The sequence below is a fragment of the Pogona vitticeps genome, chromosome 5 (genome assembly GCF_051106095.1).
Source record: "Pogona vitticeps strain Pit_001003342236 chromosome 5, PviZW2.1, whole genome shotgun sequence".
Lineage (NCBI taxonomy): Eukaryota > Metazoa > Chordata > Lepidosauria > Squamata > Agamidae > Pogona > Pogona vitticeps.
The window spans coordinates 9,822,885-9,841,488 of record NC_135787.1 but is presented as its reverse complement, the minus strand read 5'-3'; the positions used below and the strand labels follow the sequence as shown (position 1 = coordinate 9,841,488).

The 18,604-nt window shown below is 41.4% G+C and overlaps 1 protein-coding gene across 2 annotated transcripts in view; it reads left to right on the top strand.

The window, feature by feature from the left end:
• CNOT6L (CCR4-NOT transcription complex subunit 6 like) overlaps positions 1–18,131 on the top strand; it is a 48,470-nt gene extending 30,339 nt beyond the window's left edge. For both annotated transcript variants that reach the window (XM_020805220.3, XM_073002050.2), the window contains 9 exons: positions 713–798; positions 2,833–2,922; positions 4,242–4,310; positions 6,722–6,879; positions 7,334–7,488; positions 8,037–8,188; positions 9,814–10,041; positions 12,059–12,261; positions 14,451–18,131. In XM_020805220.3, the coding sequence (XP_020660879.1) occupies positions 713–798; positions 2,833–2,922; positions 4,242–4,310; positions 6,722–6,879; positions 7,334–7,488; positions 8,037–8,188; positions 9,814–10,041; positions 12,059–12,261; positions 14,451–14,663 (1,354 nt within the window). In that variant the 3' untranslated portion in view covers positions 14,664–18,131. The remainder of the gene's footprint in view (positions 1–712; positions 799–2,832; positions 2,923–4,241; positions 4,311–6,721; positions 6,880–7,333; positions 7,489–8,036; positions 8,189–9,813; positions 10,042–12,058; positions 12,262–14,450) is intronic.
• Positions 18,132–18,604: the final 473 nt, after the last annotated feature.

Here is an 18,604-nt window from a genome sequence, read left to right as displayed (position 1 = left end):
GAGCCTCCATGGCTGCCACTGGGGGCTGAGCAAAGGCGTCTCTGGGCAGCGGCAGCCGGAGGCCCCTACCGAGCCATGGGGGCCGGGAGCCGAGAGGGGCGTGCCTGACCCACCACCGCCGGGGGAGGAGCTGCTGCCCATCTAGCAGCCCCGCTGTCCCATTGCCGGGCAGCGAAAGGAGGGCAGGCGGGGTGGCAGCGGGTGCAGGCTCGGCAAGAAAGGCGCGCCTGGGCGAGAGAAAGCGCGGACCGGCCGGGCCAGCCTTCCAGCTCCCGGGAGCAGCAGCAGCAACAACAGCAGGAGCCAGCCGGCTCCGCAAGAGGAATTGCCGGCTTCCCATAGCGAGCAGGGGCGGCAGGAGATTCCTTCCTCCCCCCGCCCACCTCACCCTCCGGCCGGCTTCCGAAGGACCAACAAGGGCGAGATGAGTGCTGTCAATGTTCATTAAAATAAGCCCTCCCCTGAAAATAAGCCCTCTGGTGTTTTTCTTTCCCCAAAAAATAATAAGACAGTGTCTTATTATCGGAGAAACACGGTATCAGATTCAGACATTGTCATAAACAGCCCTGCCCCTTCTTGTTATTCAGTATAGCAAAACATGTTCATCTTTTGCAAAATATGCAGAATGAAGTACAGTATGTGAATTTGTTACATTTTACAAGATACACAGAATGTACAGTAAGTGAATGAAAGCATTTGTCTTGTTTTTTAGGGAATTGCTTTTGAACAACAATTTGTTACGAGTTTTGCCTTATGAACTTGGACGGCTCTTTCAGCTACAAACCCTAGGTTTGAAAGGTAAAAGATATATAGTAAATATCATGTGCAAACATGGTTCTTCCTGTTTCCCGTTCCCTCTCCCTTCATTTCTGTACCAGATTCTTGGTACATCTTGGAGATTATGGACAGCTTTTAAAAGTAGTATAAATGATATGTTTTTTAGCCCCACTGTCTCAGTATTCAATGGATAATCAATTTTATATTAGTTATGAACTCTTTTTATTTTATTTTGGCTTATTTTCTGCCCTTTTGTCTCAATCTAACCTCGTGCTGAATCAAGTTGAAGTCCTTCATTTATATTAATTAATGACATTGTCAGTCTCTCCTCCTGCAGTTTCACAGAGAATGCAAGGAAGGGATAGTTTGCGTGAAGAACTGGCTTTAGATAAAAGAACACCATATATTTGTTTGCTCACTAGAAAATATTATTGAGCTCTGCTTTCTGTATTTTAAGAACTTTGAATATGGGGCGAATATCATGTGTGTATCTGTCATCTCTTTTCTATACTACTTTTGTACAAGCCACTGTCAAAAAAACAACTGTGTTTGTAATGACAGTTGCGTTACTAGTTATGTGTTGCATTTTTAATGATTCTGAGCTTAATGCTTAGGAGAATTCCTTGTATTGGCAATTCATTTGGTCCATGAGACTAAGTACATGCATGTAACGGAGGAAAAGGACAAGTATCAGAACTGTGGTGAGCACAGGAACCAGCCTTCTTCTACGGATTAAAAACATACATTTGTTTAGTGCATGTGAAGGGTACCGGCCACACCACAGAGAGGATCCACTGACCACTCAGCCCCACTGCCATTGTTTAACCTGGTGTAGGCGCCTGCCAGGTTGGTTCAGTGTGCTGGTGGTCGGGAAAACTATAGGGTGCCACTGTCCATTTCTTGCATGGCTATGAGCAATGCATTTTCGGCATATTGTTCATAATTGTATGCATCCGTGTCCCTCTCTACTTGTCTATTACAACAAGCCCCAAGTGTTGCAATATTTCTTCACCATTTTTCCAATCCCTTTATGAGTCTCTTTCCAGGACAAGGCTTTCCCCAAAATCAGAGAAAGTAGATCAGGTATGAAAGAGTTGTCAGTTGCACAGAAAGAACACACAACATAAGGCCTCTGACTGTGACCAAAGGATGGGTTAAAACCTGCCTACTTCTGCCTGTATGCCATAATGGCACTCCACAGTAAGGCCGGCTTTCTATTTAGTGCATTGAACATCTAAGTGGAGTATTTTCCCTAGGTATGGAATTACAGTGTCCTGTGTAGGTATCTTCAAAACTATTGAAGGTCATTGATTGTGAATCAAAATATTCAAATACCTTTGTGCCTGTTTTGTATTCTCCAAAAATATGTCAAAATAATGATGAATATACTTTTTTGCAGCTGGATGACAACATATTTAATATTTATTTTATTTATATCCCACCTATCTGGTCGGTTCAGGACCACTCTAGGCGGCTAACAACATAGAGTAATACAATAAATACATATAAAAATAATTTTTACATAACTAAAACATTAACCAAGATAGAGGAAATAATAGGAGGGGGAAGAGAAGGACGTCAGGAATTATCTGATGGGAAGGCCTGCCGAAACATCCAAGTTTTTAATTGATTCTTAAAAATACCCAGCGAGGTCAATTGCAACTTCCAAGTGTGGTTACTGTCAGGAAAATTTTCTCAATCTTCAGTTAAAATTTCCTGTCTTGCAGTTTGAACCCTTGGATTAAGTCTTGCAATTTAAAACTGTTGTTTTGGGTTCTGCTGTCTGGAACAGAAAAAAACACAAATGCTCCATTTTATAAGAGACAGTCCTCCAGGTTCTTGAAGATGCCTGTCATCTCCCTTTTCAGTCATCTCTTCAGCAGGCTAATCAATAATTCTAACCATTCCTTATAGGGCTTGATTTCTTAATGTTTTGGTACACTACCCTTGAAACAAATGGGGAGAATGCTGTTCCAGTTTCTACTGACTTACTAGAAGCTTTGAGATTGTGTAGTGTCACTTGTAAACTGGCTTTGAACACTGTTTTGATTTTAGGCAATCCTTTATCACAAGATATTCTCAGCCTGTACCAGGACCCAGATGGGACACGGAAATTGTTGAATTACATGCTTGACAATCTAGCAGGTAAGAATTTTTATACCAGCATAATGTTTACCTTCTGGTGGATTATGTTGATAAGGGTGTATGTGAAGTACATATCTGTGAACTACAAAACAGCGTATCCCATTCTTAAAGCAAAGTGTTCTGCTTATATACAGCCTCATAGTGTTAAAGCAGAAATTGGAAAAGTTACCTTTTTTAACACTACAACTCCCACAATCCCTTAGCTGACATGACAAGGAACTATTCTGGCAGGGATTTTGGAAGTAGTAGTCCAGAATCCTTGGGAGCTGTTATTTACAAGGACTGGCTCCTCTGCCAGAGAGGATAGATGGGTGCCAGTACCTCAGGAGATGTACTGGGTTTGAAGCAATAAAGATCTTTGGTTAGATCAAGGATGTATTTGTTGTTTGATAAGGGTTTTCATTTGTTCATCAGTAGGAAGGAATCTGTGTGAACCCGTTGTTCGGTTCATTTCAGAGTAAAAACTTCTGGTGCTCTCCAGTTGTTGTCAGATTCCATCTCCAGCCAGCATGACTGATGATGAAATAATGGGATATGTAGTTTAACAACTTCTGGAGGCTACTGAGCTGCCCATTTCTGATTTAAATAAGGAAAACCAAAGAGGTCATTTCAAGATGGGAAGTTGTGGATGCAGATCAGGTTTGTCATTCTCAGAACAGTTTGCTGGACTGGTGTATGGGTATTCTCAGTTGTACTGGAGTGGAGTACCAAATAGAAATGGTGATATTTAATTTTAATTAAGCCTTCATGGAGTGGATGCCCCTGAAAACTACTTCAGCTGCTGGGGGAAATTGTGGCACATCCCCCTCACGAGGAATGTTGCATGCCAGCACAGACCATATTTTGCAACTACTGCTACTGCTGTGGGTGTTTTTATCTGATGACACAGTAAATATTGCACACACTTTTGACAATGTCATGAAGTCCCTGGACTCTGAAGTTATTTTCGTGAGAAATTGGGCAACTGTGTTATGCATTAAACAAGCTTTACTTAATTCAGTACAACAGTAACCTCAAAATATGGCTGTTCTTGAGGTCACATTTACTCATTTGAATGGCAGATAAGCATTTGTCTGGTTGGGCAAAATTGTCACCAAACAGTCATAATAATGTTACTTTGCTTGGAAATTTTAGTGAAGCTAAGGCTCAAAGAGATAAAGTCAAAACACTACTTTAAAGGGCACTATGTTGTTGGAGGGGGGAGCAGACATTTGCATCTAAAGATTCTGTGATATTTTATTGATTATAACTGTAGCAGATTCACTTTAGGGATATGATAGTTTCTAACCCTCCCTTATAGTCTCTTTTTGGTGTTTCAGTTCATCCAGAGCAGCTGCCTCCAAGACCGTGGATTACATTAAAAGAAAGAGACCAAATTCTGCCCTCAGGTAAATGTTGTCCATCCTGTTTCCTCTTTAATAGAGTCTGTTTTTTTTAATGCAGCTAAGTCATTGCTATTTCACAGCTATAGAAAGCAGCTTGATCATATATAAGGAACAATTAGAAACAGAAAGAAAGGAGATGGTGGTCTTACTTCTTATTTGTCAGTTGTTATTTACCCTTGATGATACATGTAGAGACAATAAATAAGTTGTCTGTCCAGCTTTTTAGCATAATTAGGCTAGGCTTCTTCCTGGAACAGAAATAGCATGCAGGTCTAGAGGGTGACAGCAGCAGTCAGACAGCTGCTCAGATTTGGAGACATCTCTGGAAGACCCAAGGTTTGCATGTTGGGTTAAACCTTATTCTTGTGTTTCGCCTGAAACTATGCACAGATCTAAAAGGGTGCTGAGGAAGTGGGGTACTGGTAAACTGTATCTCCCCCTCGCCCCCCCCCCCCAATATTCCCTTGCCACCTAGAAGTCAGTGAAATATTTGCATTAGGAACACAGAGGTTCACAACAGAGCCTATAAGTGTGTTTGGTCCAACACATTTACAGTGTATGTGTGGTTGAGAACTATAATGGGAATAGAGCTCCAGTCATGCAAGCACTGTTTAAGTGTTGAGCTGAGCATGCTTATTTTGCGTTCCTCAGCTGAAGGTCTCAGTGACTCCCATGAGAAGTGGAGACACATATGTGGGGATTCTGTGTTCCTCCGTCCCCACCACCCTCTAGCCTGGTACATAGCTTTTAGCATAACACAGGCAACTCTGCCCCCTCCTCCATGCAGCCTTCCTCCTCCTCTGTGCATCAACAACGATTGTTTTCAGCCCCTGTGGTTCCAGCTGCAATGGAACCCTGCGCGGGGAGGGGGAATTGCATGTGCACACGAGGGGGTAGAGCCTCGCCGAGTGGGTCTGAAAATTAGAGAAAATGTTGGGCATAACATCTGAACAAGACTTTGGTTGTTGCTGCTGCTGCAGAAAGAGAAATGGTGGGCCAAGCAGTATGAAACAGTATTTAACAGCAAGTTATGATTCTGATAGCCTCAGCCAGAAGACAACTCAGGTTGTCTTAAATCTCCACATGCATAAATTGTTTGAATAAAAATCTGAGCTGGGAGCTACTGCAGTGGATGTTTTTCCAGTTTTTTGCCACCACAGAGCCAGTGCAGAAAGGATACTTGTAATCTGTTAACTGCAGTTACAGGGGCAGGTGCGCATTAGAAGATGTTGTTTTCCTGTCTTTAATTCTAAGCAACTGGTTACCTGCTTTAGGAGGACTGCCTAGTGTAAATTAAGTGGGAGTCAAAGCCATAATATGTCTTAACCTCCGTGAAGGATATGAGGAACTGAGTGGCAAGGATGTGTGATCATCATGGTTAAGATTTTTGAGAGGGTTTTGTTGACACTGCCCATAATGCATTTGGATCTCAGTCCATCATCTCTGGGACAATATTTTACAAATAGAACAAAAAACATTACGTTACAAAAGTTAATAAAACTTTCCATCTCACTGCATAAAATTTCTGCTTAAAGTTGTGCAAAATATCCTTAGTGGAACTGGCCAATCAGGATTTTAATTATAATTAATTGTGTGCTGTCAAGTCAATTCTGACTTATGGCGACACTCTTCAGGGTTTTTGTAGGTAGAGAATGCTCAGAAGTGGTTTGCCGTTCCCTCCTTCTGGGAGCTGCCGTGGGACTGTGCAGCTTGTCCAGGGCCACACAGACTGACTTTTTTTCCTGGAGGCACAATGGCAAATTGAATTCACAACTTCTGTCTCTGGAATCAGAAATCTTACTCACTGAGCTCTCCAGAGAGCCAGTCAGGATTTTCTGCCAGCACAAATGAACTCATGTATTGTACAGTATGTTGCAGTAGTTAATTAACAAGGTATTGGTTGCCTACTAGTCATGTGACTGGCACTTCGTTGATTAGCTTCTGTTTGCTGCATGACTTACTAGAATTCCATTCGTGTTGTAGTAGAAAGGCTATAGGACTTTTCCCCATAAAGAGATGGCCTTGCCATGCAGGATATGAATTTGATTTGGTGAGTCATCTTCTCTGTAAGTTCTGTTGATTTAGTGGGCCTACTCTAGTTGTGACTTACTATGGTAAATAACAGGGTTTCAGGCAACAAGTTTAAGTTTCTATTTTTCTAAAGGGTGTTAGTTATCCATGAAACCAAACAAGGCAACAAACACTAGGTTGAAATGCATTGTGCTGGCCACAGAGACTGGCGAAACATTAGGAAGAACAACCTTCAGAACACGACCAAAGAGCCCGAAAACCCACAACAACCATTAGATCCCAGCCATGAATGCCTTCGCAAATAAATTAAGGTTTAGTGAAGAACTGACCGCATGTTGCGTCACTGTTTTCATCACCAAACATTTGTTTTTCTTTCCTCCCAGCTTCTTTCACCGTCATGTGCTACAATGTTCTGTGTGATAAATATGCCACCCGACAACTGTATGGCTATTGTCCATCTTGGGCATTAAACTGGGAATACAGAAAAAAGGGAATCATGGAAGAAATTGTGAACTGGGATGCAGATATCATTAGTCTTCAGGTAAGGATATGGTTCAAGATAGAATTTTAATTAATACCTATTGTCTAAGATTGTTAAGCTGTTGTTCAGGTTTAGAGGCAGTATGCAGCTGAATACTATTTACTGGAAAATAACAGTTGGAAGATAGTTATAGCTTTATATGTTGCTTGTGGGCTACCATAGGCTTTAACTGCTATAGCAGATGATGTGCTGTGCTACATAGTATTGGGACTGAGCAGAGTGGCTATTAATATTTTGAATTATGTTCTGTAGGGATCTTTGTCATGCTATGCGAATAACATGAGAAGCCTTGGGGCAATAAGGGGGAAAAATTAAGCTGTATGTCACTTCCCTTCTTCCTGCTCTCTTCTCTGTGTAACTCTTTCCAGAACAGGCAAAATGTAAGAAATGTCCACAAAGGAATGTCTAATAGGTTTCTTTAATCCATTGTTAACAATGCACTGTTCATTTCCAGGAAGTAGAGACAGAGCAATACTTCACCCTCTTTCTGCCAGCATTAAAAGAGCGTGGATATGATGGATTTTTTTCTCCAAAGTCGCGTGCCAAAATCATGTCTGAGCAGGAGCGAAAGCATGTGGATGGTTGTGCAATATTCTTCAAAACAGAAAAGTAAGAGGCTGTTCCTGTTCATGTGTGGAGTAGTTCCTAGAGTGGTAACTGCGTGTCTGTTGCAGCAAAAATAACAAAAGAATCTTGTGGCACCTTTAAAACCACCAAAAAAAAGCGTAAGCTTTTGTGGAAGGTAACCTACTTCATCAGATGCCTGATGAAGCAAGTGGTAAATGTTTATAAATATGTTTGGGTTGGAAAGGAACTTGGGGGAATCGGAATGCAAACATAGATCATTGGAAACACATATAATTATCTTAACAGTGATTGTTAACAAACAGTAGTTCGGAAGTGACTTGGAATTTCTCCGTGAAACAGAACATGAAACACACAGGAGTTCTCAATGACATTAATATATCAGCACCTGTTGGTACTGTGGTCATGAACTTAGTATATAAATTACAATGCGGAATGTTTTATGTTCTTGACTTTCTAGTGGTCACTTGAATGCTTTTATTTTCCTTAAGTAGGAATTCTGACACTTTAAAAACGTTGAAGATAACTTACATAGAGATACTGATTCTGATGCTTTGGGGCTTGTGTTTCAGGTTCACATTGGTGCAAAAACACACAGTAGAGTTCAACCAAGTGGCGATGGCAAACTCTGAAGGATCAGAGGCAATGCTGAATAGAGTGATGACAAAGGACAACATTGGAGTTGCTGTTGTTTTAGAGGTGCATAAGGAACTGTTTGGAACAGGTGAGTGTCAAGGTGTTTAAAAAAGGAAAAGAGTAAAAGACTACATAAGGTTTCTTAAAAGTGAAGTCTTATAGTGAAAGTCCTACATAGCAAGGATTATACAAATTATTAACTTGATGGGCTGCTTTGCTGAAGGATTGTCCAAATTACAAATCACCCTGGAATAACATTTTTGTAATGCTAATGCTTTGGCAGAGAAGTAATTAGTCTGCCTTTCTTCCCACCAGTTCACATGGCCATAAAATCATTTTTAATTTGGGTAGCGGTGAGGTTATCTTTCACACCCAAAACTGGGAGTAAGTAAGGGCAGGGAGCTGTACAGCATTGCTAAGGAGGAATTAGTTTGTGCAGAATTTCTGCCTTTCTGCCCACCAGTCCTGTCTGTATATGTACCATGTTCCATTATCTGAACAAGTGGAAGCATATGAGTATTTGCTGAGAGAACGTCTTAATATTTCCCATTTAAGCCTCAATGCCAAGTGTTAAGCTTTTTCTTTTGTCACTATAGCTCTGCTCCATGTTGAAAAGGAATAAGAGGGTGATATCCACAGATACAAAGATCATGTGATCAGCAAAAGGGGTCTTCATGGTTTTCTTCGAACATACAAATGTGCCTTGTATTGAGTCATTCCATTAGTCATCTATAGGAACCTTTAGCTGTTCTCTGGAAGTGTCTTTCTTAGACTTTCTTACTTAATATCATTTCCAGAGCTGGCTGGCTGGTTGAGGTTTGCGGGTGGATTCCTACAATTGTAGAATTCCCCTAAACTGGTTGGGGATTTCAGAAACTATAATCCCCAAAGTTATTTTTTCAGCCTCTTTTTACTAGAAATGTTGAGGTTTGTACAGTGGTGCCTCGCTTAGCGATCGCTCCGTTGAGCGATGAATTCGCATAGTGAGGGCGTCCGGGCCATCGCTGGAGTGTTCGCTCAGCGATGGCCCCTATGGCGTTTTTTTGCTGTGCGACGATCGCTAAGAAGCAGGGGAGAACAGCTGATCGGCAGTTCCAAAATGGCCGCCGCAACTTTTCCCGCGAAAATGGCCGCCCCTATGGAGAAGCTTCGCTCAACGGTAAGTTTAGGGCCCATTGGAACGCATTAAACCAAGTTTAATGCGTTTTAATAGTTTTTTTTGTTCCGTTGAGCGATGTTTCTCATAGCGATGGTTAATCCGGAACGGATTAACCTCGCTATGCAAGGCACCACTGTATTTCCATGCTCTGCTGTGGAATGATCCACCACTCTCCACCAGCAGATGACTAATATTACATTAGGTGCTTGTCTTGGAAAATACAGTCCTCTGCTTTTCCTTCTTGCCAGAGGTGCAGAAACTGGCAAAGGAGCAGTTTTTACATGATCTCCTTTGAGAATCTAATACAGAAGTTGTGGACATTACTTCAGGACATCATCATAGGAATATGGGTGACTGCAGATAACACTAGCTATTTGCAGGGGCTAATTTGTCCTAAGAATACATATATCTATAGATCTTGTCCAGACTATGAACCTGAGCTATACAATTTTTTTTAAATGCCGTAGAGAAGAAAACAAAATGCTTTCATAGTACATCCGTCTCTAAGGGAAAATTGAATTAATTAAATTCCAACCACAATACTTTGCATTTAGGTTTGAAGCCACTCCATCCAGTGGATAACCAGCTGCTTATTGTAGCAAATGCCCATATGCATTGGGACCCTGAATATTCCGATGTAAAATTGGTCCAGACAATGATGTTCGTCTCCGAACTGAAAAGCATCCTTGAGAAAGCCTCTGGCAGGCCTGGAAGCCCAACAGCAGATATAGATTCTATCCCTCTGGTGCTGTGTGCAGATCTGAACTCGCTACCTGATTCAGGTATGTATGTTTGATCGCTGAGTTTATACTTATTGGGAAAATCCAGGATTATCTTTCTCCTCAGGTTCCGTATGGGGGAGGGTGAGGGTTATTTTCAGTGTTTTGTTTAAAATACTATAGTATATTTTAACTGTTTGGTGTCATTATTGTTGTTGTTGTTATTGCTGTTGTTAGGTGTTTGGGGAGGGAAATTAGAAGGTGTATATCTTGCTCAAAATCCTATGAATATTTTCACAGGTTTTACATAATTTACCATGGCCAATTGTGCAATTGTGATGCACCTGGACAAGTAGCCACAGCAAACTTACACAACCCTTATGTGAACACTAATTGACCTGTGGCCCTTACCTTTAAAAGTGGCTGATCCTTTATATCACAGGTGGACAGCCTTTGTATGCTGAGGGTTGCGTGAACTCCTGCAGAACATTTCAGAGACTGTTTGAGTGGGCATGGTGGTAGCAAATGGGGAAGAGATGGGTGGGGCCAGGACTCTCTCTCTCTCTCTCTCTCTCTCTCTCTCTCTCTCTCTCTCTCTCTCTCTCTCTCTCTCTCTCATTTTCCCCCTCTTTCTTTGTCTTTCAGTCTTATGTACACGCAGATCTCTGTATAGTTGTGGAGTGTGGGGAAGATTAAAGTCTCCAAACTGCAAAGTGATCCTGATCAGGATTTTCAGGCTGCAAGGGAATCTCAACTTTCAACACCCCCTTCCCTCTCCACCTCATGATCCTAATGAGAATCACTGTTTAACATCAATCTGTTCCGTGTAGTTTAGCCGTGGGAGGTAGTGGGTGGCGGTCCGCAGGCTCCACAGTGTGGACAAGGGCCACATGTAGGCCATGTATTCCCAACTATGTTATAAAAGGGTTCTTAATAGACTTCACAGGAGTGACAGTTCTCTTCTTGTGCTTAGTTTGGGCATTTAAAAGAACATATATGGGAACTAAATTGCTACCATTGCTGAATTCCTTTTGATAAAGGGGTTTCTACAGAAATGAATGCTATTTGACAATTGGGGTAATAGGATTCTTAAGTCAGAAAAATGGCAGAAGGAATTGGAGGCTTGTAACATTAGAGTTGAGAATAATATTGGAAGCACAGGAGATGCCTGTTAGCAAATTAACTGAGCAGCTGCGGGATTTAGATAACAAAAGTCATTGTAATAATCTTAACATAGTGCCTAGAGGAGTGAAAGGGAAAGGTTGAGGGATGTTTTGAACATTGATAGGATTCCGTGTTAGTATTGAGCATTGAACAAGCTTAGAAGTAAAAATGCATTTCAGCTTACATTGCCAAAATCACAAACTGCTTTCATCTACTCCTGCAGTAGAACTGATTCATGCACAGCATAGATAGCAGAGAGTATCAGGTCAGCTAGGGATAAAGCAAGAAACAAATTCAAGGGGACTTTTCAGTTTTGTTGATTTTTCATTGAGCTGTTTTTGAGATATGCAGCTCAGTTTTACACCTATTTAGTCAGAGACGAATCTCAAGTTGATTTAGGTTTACAGCTGTCTTAAGAATCTGTACTCACGTCAGAATTCTCAGTGTCTTAATGTCAATGGATATTTAAGACCTTCGGCTTGAATAAAATAGCACTTTTAGTACTCAGGTCCTGGGTGAGAGAAAGCATGCAGAGTTAATGGCCTTTGCAGATCCAGATAAGTCTCCCATCCAGATGTTTGCCCTGGAAAAGTTATGTATGAGAATGGTAAATCACATGATACTACCAAACATTAAATAAAGAAATACTATTTCTCTTCTAATTACAGGTGCTCTTAGCACAACTGGTGAGTTTCAATATTACGGGTATTGCTATTTCTTTACTAGCAAATATCAGGCGGCTGTAACTACTTTTGTGATATTTCTTACTTTGTGATCAGAAAAACATTTCCACTGTCAGCTCCCTGCTGCTGGAGCAAGGTCTGGAGTTCTGTGCCTTACAAAAAGAGAAACATGTGCATTAATTTCATATCAGTATTAGGCAACAACAAACAATCTATTTCATTTTGAAAAACAGGTGTTGTAGAATACTTAAGTAACGGAATAGTAGCTGACAACCATAAAGACTTCAAGGAGTTGCGGTATAACGAATGCCTCATGAACTTCAGCGGCAATGGGAAGAATGGGGCTCCTGAAGGAAGAATCACACATGGCTTCCAACTCAAGAGCGCCTATGAAAACAACTTGATGCCTTATACTAATTATACCTTTGATTTCAAAGTAAGTTCTCATCTGGCAGAAATGATCCAAACCCTTCCAGTCAGCTTACAGTAAAGACACTAGGCTAAAACCAGTTGTAGAAAGAGGATTGTAGCCTCACTCTACTGTGCAACTTAGTAAAATCAACACCATCCAAGAGAGAGAATTGTCATGCATAGAAAGCCCAGTGAGGTTCTGCAAGTGAATTGCTCAATCATTTGTGATCAGACTTCTATAGAAATATGTTGCGGTTCTTTCAGTTATCCCCATTCTCTTTCCAGGTTTGGTTCATTTCCCTCTTCTTCATAACCTTGTAAATGCCACATCATTCGTCAATTCAGCCTAAATGAATAAACTCAATAGTTAGATTATTTTCGCGAAGGCTATCATGGCCAGGATCTAATGGTTGTTGTGGGTTTTTCGGGCTCTTTGGCTGTGTTCTGAAGGTTGTTCTTCGTAACGTTTCGCCAGTCTCTGTGGCCGGCATCTTCAGAGGACAGCACTCTGTGCTCTGGTGTAGTTGGCTTGGGAGTGGAGTATTTATGGCTGTGAGATAGGTTTTTGTCCTTTTGGGGAGATGGGTGATTAGTGTGTTGTTGTGGGTGTATTGCTGTGATAAAGAGGAGAGATTATCTGTCACTGTGATTGATGGGTGTCATTAGCTGGTCTCTTGTGTGTAGTGATCCCCAGTCCTTGTGGCTGGGTAGAGTTCGTTGACCTTTTACACGCTGTATTTTTGAGAGCTGGGAGCCAAGTTTTGTTGAGTTTCAAACTTTCCTCTTTTTTGTTGAAGTTCTGCTGGTGCTTGTGGATTTCAATGGCTTACCTGTGCAGTCTGACGTAGTGATTGCTGGTGTTGTCCAGTATTTCAGTATTTTGAAATAGAATTTCATGTCCAGCTTGTTTTAGGGCATGTTCAGCTACTGCAGATTTTTCTGGTTGTTTTAGTCTGCAGTGTCTCTCGTGTTCTTTGATTCTGGTGTGAATGCTTCGTTTTGTGGATCCAATATATTCCTGGCCACAGCTGCAAGGTATCTGGTATACTCCTGCAGTGGTGAGGGGGTCCCTTCTGTCCTTTGCTGACCCTAACATTTGTTGTATTTTTGTGGTGGGCTTGAATACTGTTTATAGGTTGTATTTTTTCAAAAGTTTCCCCATGCGGTCCGTGACCCCTTTGATGTATGGCAGAAATACTTTATTTGTGGGTGGCTGTTTTTCTTCTTCAGTTCTGTGTTGTTTTCTTGGTTTGATGGCTCTTGTGATTTCATTTTTGGAGTAGCCATTTGCCTATAGGGCCCAATTCAGATGGTTGAGTTCAGTACTGAGAAACTGAGCTTCACAGTTCCGATTTGCACGGTCTAGCAGTGTTTTGATTATGCCTCTTTTTCCTGTGGGTGGTGGTTGGAGTTTTTGTGTAGGTACCTGTCTGTGTGGGTGGGTTTTCTGTAGACCTTGTGTCCCAGTCGGAGGTCAGTTTTGCATATGACCATGACATCTAAGAACAGGAGTTGGCCCTCTGTTTCTTTTTCCATGGGCAATTGTATATTTGGGTGGATGCTGTTGAGATGGTTGAGAAATTCTTCCAATTTTTCTTCACTGTGGCTCCAAATTGCAAAGGTGTCATCCACATATCGGAACCAGACTGTGGGTGCGAGGGGTGCCGAAGCCAAGGCAAGTTTTTCAAAATGCTCCATGTAGAAGTTTGCTATAACCGGGCTGAGGGGGCTGCCCATGGCCACTCCATCTTTCTGTTCATAGAATTCATTATCCCACTGGAAATAGCGGGTTGTTAGGTAGTGTTGGAAGAGGGCCTTGATGTCTTCTGGAAATATCTGCTGGATGAGTGTCAGGGTGTCCTTTATCGGTACCTTAGTGAACAGGGATACTACGTCAAAGCTGATCAGTCTGTCCCCAGGGTTGAGTTTTAGGATGCTGATCTTGCTTATGAAATGTCCTGAGTCTTTGATGTAGGATGAGGTTTGTCCAATGCAGGTCTGTAGGATACCTAGTGACCCTCCTACAGACCCACATGATAAATACACATACAACCTGTCTGCAAAAGACTGACTTTTATGGACTGTAGCCTGCGTCTGTTGTGAAGTCAGATAATTTAAAAATTAAAAATGAAGCGATAGCCACTTTGCAATCTGATTGTTCAAGGGATTCTCTTACAAATCACTTTCTGTTTTTTCGCCCCCTCTCTTCTTTAGGGTGTGATTGACTACATTTTTTATTCCAACACTCACATGAACGTCCTCGGCGTCCTGGGGCCTTTGGATCCTCAATGGCTGGTGGAGAACAACATCACGGGGTGCCCCCACCCGCACATCCCTTCAGACCACTTCTCCCTGTTGACGCAGCTTGAGCTCCACCCTCCCTTCCTGCCTCCCGTCAATGGCATCCACCTGCCTAGCCGGAGGTAGTGGAGCCCTGCCCCCTTTTGAGGGCTGGGACCTGTCCGTTTGTTTATGGACCTGTACAGTTGTAAATCAAAGTATGTAGGAGTGAAGTATGGCCAACCTTTTAAAAGCTGCTGCTTCAAGCTCCTCTCATTATGTGTGTTAATGATACAATTTTGCACATTTTCGGTGCATACTGGTACCATTTGGCACTAGGGCTGGAACCAAAGTTATTGTTTGTTCCTTTTTTCCAGTTTTTTTTAAAAGAGAGATATATGTACATACACACACATACACAAATATATATTTTAAGCTAGCAACTTTGTTTCATTGGGAAGCTGTCTTTATAAGTGGGCAAATCAGATGGGAGGATTTGTATGAATGTGTCCGTTCATAGCTAATGCTTTCTTTCCTGTTCTATTAAAAGGAGCCATACCTCTCTCTCCCATCTAATACTCAGTTTTGTGTTTGTTTTGAGTATCCTGACACTGTAGATAAAGTTGATTCCATGGGAAAAGAGAGAGCATTGGAATTAGCACTTGAACTTTATTTACAGATTCTTCACAGTACAGACTGCAAAAACCCTTCCTCCCGGAAATATTCAATTAAATTAGAAAGAAACAACAATTGTACAGAACATAACTTTCAGACACGGCAGGGGTGGGAATTAATCTGCCCACAAACATCTAATTGTGTTGAGGGTCAGTCCACCAGAGTCCACTGCTGGGCGTACAACTCCCGTTTCAAGTCAGTAAGACTGCACCCTGAGCAGGCCTACCAAAGCAATTGGAGTTTTCACACAGGAGGGCTGCTTTTTCTCTCCTCTGATCTGTTGAAACATTAATTTTGTAGCAGTTACAAGCTGTTCAGTTTGGGCAGTTGGAAAGGTTCCCGGTAGGGCTCAGCTGCTGGATGGCAGCTGTGCTTTCTCTGCAGCTGTAGTCTTCCTGATAAAATTTTGAAGAATAGCTGCATTGTGAATTGCATCACTTTATAAGAGGCCCAGCAGAAAAAACATTGATGGACTTGACAAGACCACTGATCAGAGAGAAACAGCGATATTTGGGATTTCCTGACTTTAGAATTTAAAACAGTGGAAAGGTAAATTGGGGGATTTAAAATCAGCGGTAATAATTTTTCAGTTTGATTTTAACCAGATGTTCAAGGCTGATCCAAATGCCCTCTTCTTCTTCTTCCTTTAAATTGCGTATGTCTTCTCTGTTCCCCAGAAAACATTTTGAATTACTTAGCCAAGGAAAGGGCACCCGGGGTGGGACTGGGGACATAGCTTCCTTCTCTACCCTCCATACATGAGACAGGGCTTTTCATACATAAAAGTGAGAACGTGTGTTCCATAATCATTCCTCAAATGATTGTTTTCTTCCTGACCCTAGTCGCCAAATAGCCATCTCATGCTTTCAATTATCTATTTTGTTTTCTTTAGTTTTCCTGTTTTCTATCAAGATTGGATTTTTTAAAAAAAGCTGTTGTCTTTTCATTCTTAGCAGTTAAATGCTCTCTCTAAGATGTGTGTAGAAACTTTTCCAGGCACGTGGTGGCTATTCAAAATTCTTTGTGCGTCCAGAGAATGGAAAAATTGTAATAATGTCTTTTTAGAAGACCGTGGCTGTAATCTGCCCTGGGCATCTGCTGAGCATCCTCTGATTTTCGTGGTTGTGCTTGGACAGAATGTCATACGTTTGTTGGTTAAAACGAATGGAGGTTGCTTATCTGTAGCCTTTTAGTAGATTGAGCCATGCTTTACATTTCAAACAACCGTAACAAAGGCAAAGTGACAAGGAGGGGTGTTTAAGTTTTTCTGTATTCTGCTTCTTTGCTGCTATATAAGAATCCTTGAGCTTATATTTTAAACTTTTCATGCACTTTACTGTTTCTAGTCTCAAAATGTGATATTTTTAATAAATGAGAATTGTTTTCATTATGTGAATGAAAGATTTTAAAGAGCCTATATTTGTCTCATTCATACATTTAAAAAAGGAAAAATATGATTTTAAAAGAGGAAAAACAGTAAAATTAGTTTTAAATTCGAAGGCACAGTCTCTTGTATAAAATGTCTACTTCCAGCTCCCCCCCCCCAGTTCTTACCCATTTGCCAGTTGTGTATAAAATAACAAACAAAATTTGGAATCAGGCTAAAGTAGGAAATACTCCCTCTGTTGTTATCATATGGTGATGAGTGGGGAGAATTGAGTTGCTCCATTGAAGACCACGGCTTGCTTTCAAAGATTTCTGCAGCTGGAAAGGCTTTTCACCTTCATCAGTTGGAAGTGATTTAGTGTAAAAAATTCCAAATGGAACTATGCTGTACAAAAATGCAGTACTGTTGCTAAAATGACACAACTAGGTGTCGTTTCAGTGGTGTACCATCTGCTGGCCATAACTGTCTTTCTCTTGCAAGGGAAGGGACATGGTTAACATTCTAACCTTATGTTGACCCGGTTCAGGCCTTCTGTTAAAGCATCTGTTAAACATGTGAGGAGGAAGAGAGCAGAGTAGCCTTGAGAGTGTACACGCACAAACACACACACACACTTGTGGTCTTAGTTGTGTGAGAAGCAACAAGCCTGAGATCTTCCCTTACATGGGAGGGCTCTCCTTATGAGCCAGAGCCGTAGAAAATCAGAAACACATGAAGAGCCACCATGCATGCAGGAGTTTCCCTGCTCCAAACTCATGGCTTTTCATGGAAGCAGCAGAAGAGGTAGAGCTAGTATTGCCCCCGCCCCCACTTATTTGTTTAAACCTATTCTAGAATGGCTGAATAGGACTTATGGCATCAGTCCATGGAAAAAGCTGTATTAGATTTGGGTCCAGGAGCAAACTTGACAGTGGGGTGCCATTTGGAACAGCAGCCCTGTGTTTCTTCTAATGTAACTCTATTCAAAGTGTGAGATAGTTTTTTGGGGAAAAAACCAATAAAATTTCTCCTTTCAAAGATAACATTCCCCGTCTCCTCCTCAACACTGGTGCAGATATTTTTTTCGTACATACCTCAGAAGTGTTACATACACGGCCATGTATATATAAATTGACAAAGCAATTACAGTATAGTACCGGAAAATAGAACAGCATGAAAAATATAATTTTCAGTTTGTTTTTGTAAGGATGCAAGCTAGTGGGGTGTTCTTTTCAACGCACCCCATCGGAATGAATGAGAACGATTCGTTCCTGTTCCTTTCAACTGAGCTTGCACCAAGAAAGACCCTACCTGCTGGCTTGCCTTCCAGGTCATCTGCTGTTATCTTCATTTTGGAAGCACTTGTATTTTTCCCGCTCTGGAATTATGCAGTAACATTTTTTTCTTCTCATACGTGCATGTTAACTAGCAGTGTGAGCAATATTTCTTACCATACTTCACTCCCAACTATTTTTTGAGATGTTTGTATAAAATGGAGTTTAAAAATTCGCCTGTGATTGTATATGAATGAACTGCAGAGGAGCCAGTTTATTAAATAATACAAAAACACGCAATCTTTTGTAATGTTTTTGGGAGGGAGAGGGTGGAGAAGAAAAGGAATAAAAGGATGGGGATGCCTTGTAAATGGCTGAAGTTCCTTCTTTGTTTTCCTCTTTTAGTTGCTAAGCAAGCCAACCAGTCTTGGTTCAGATTGGTGTCGAGATGGCTTCTCATTCCTTCATAACCCACTTGTGCATGAAATGCTGGCATTTCCCCCTGTATCTGTACAGCAAAACAAAGCTACCCTTTTTAAGGTGTTCACAGATTTAAACAAATTTGAAAAGGTGGCGCCCCTCCACCTGCAGACTAATGATTAGGAGACTGAGTATCTTAGCCACCCCTGTGGCTTTTTGTGGAAAAATGAAGGAATCATATTCTCAAAGGCTTTCATGGCCAGGATCCGATGGTTGTTGTAGATTTTTCAGGCTGTTTGGCCATTTTCTGGAGATTTTTCTTCCTAACGTGTCGCCAGTCTCTGTGGCTGGCA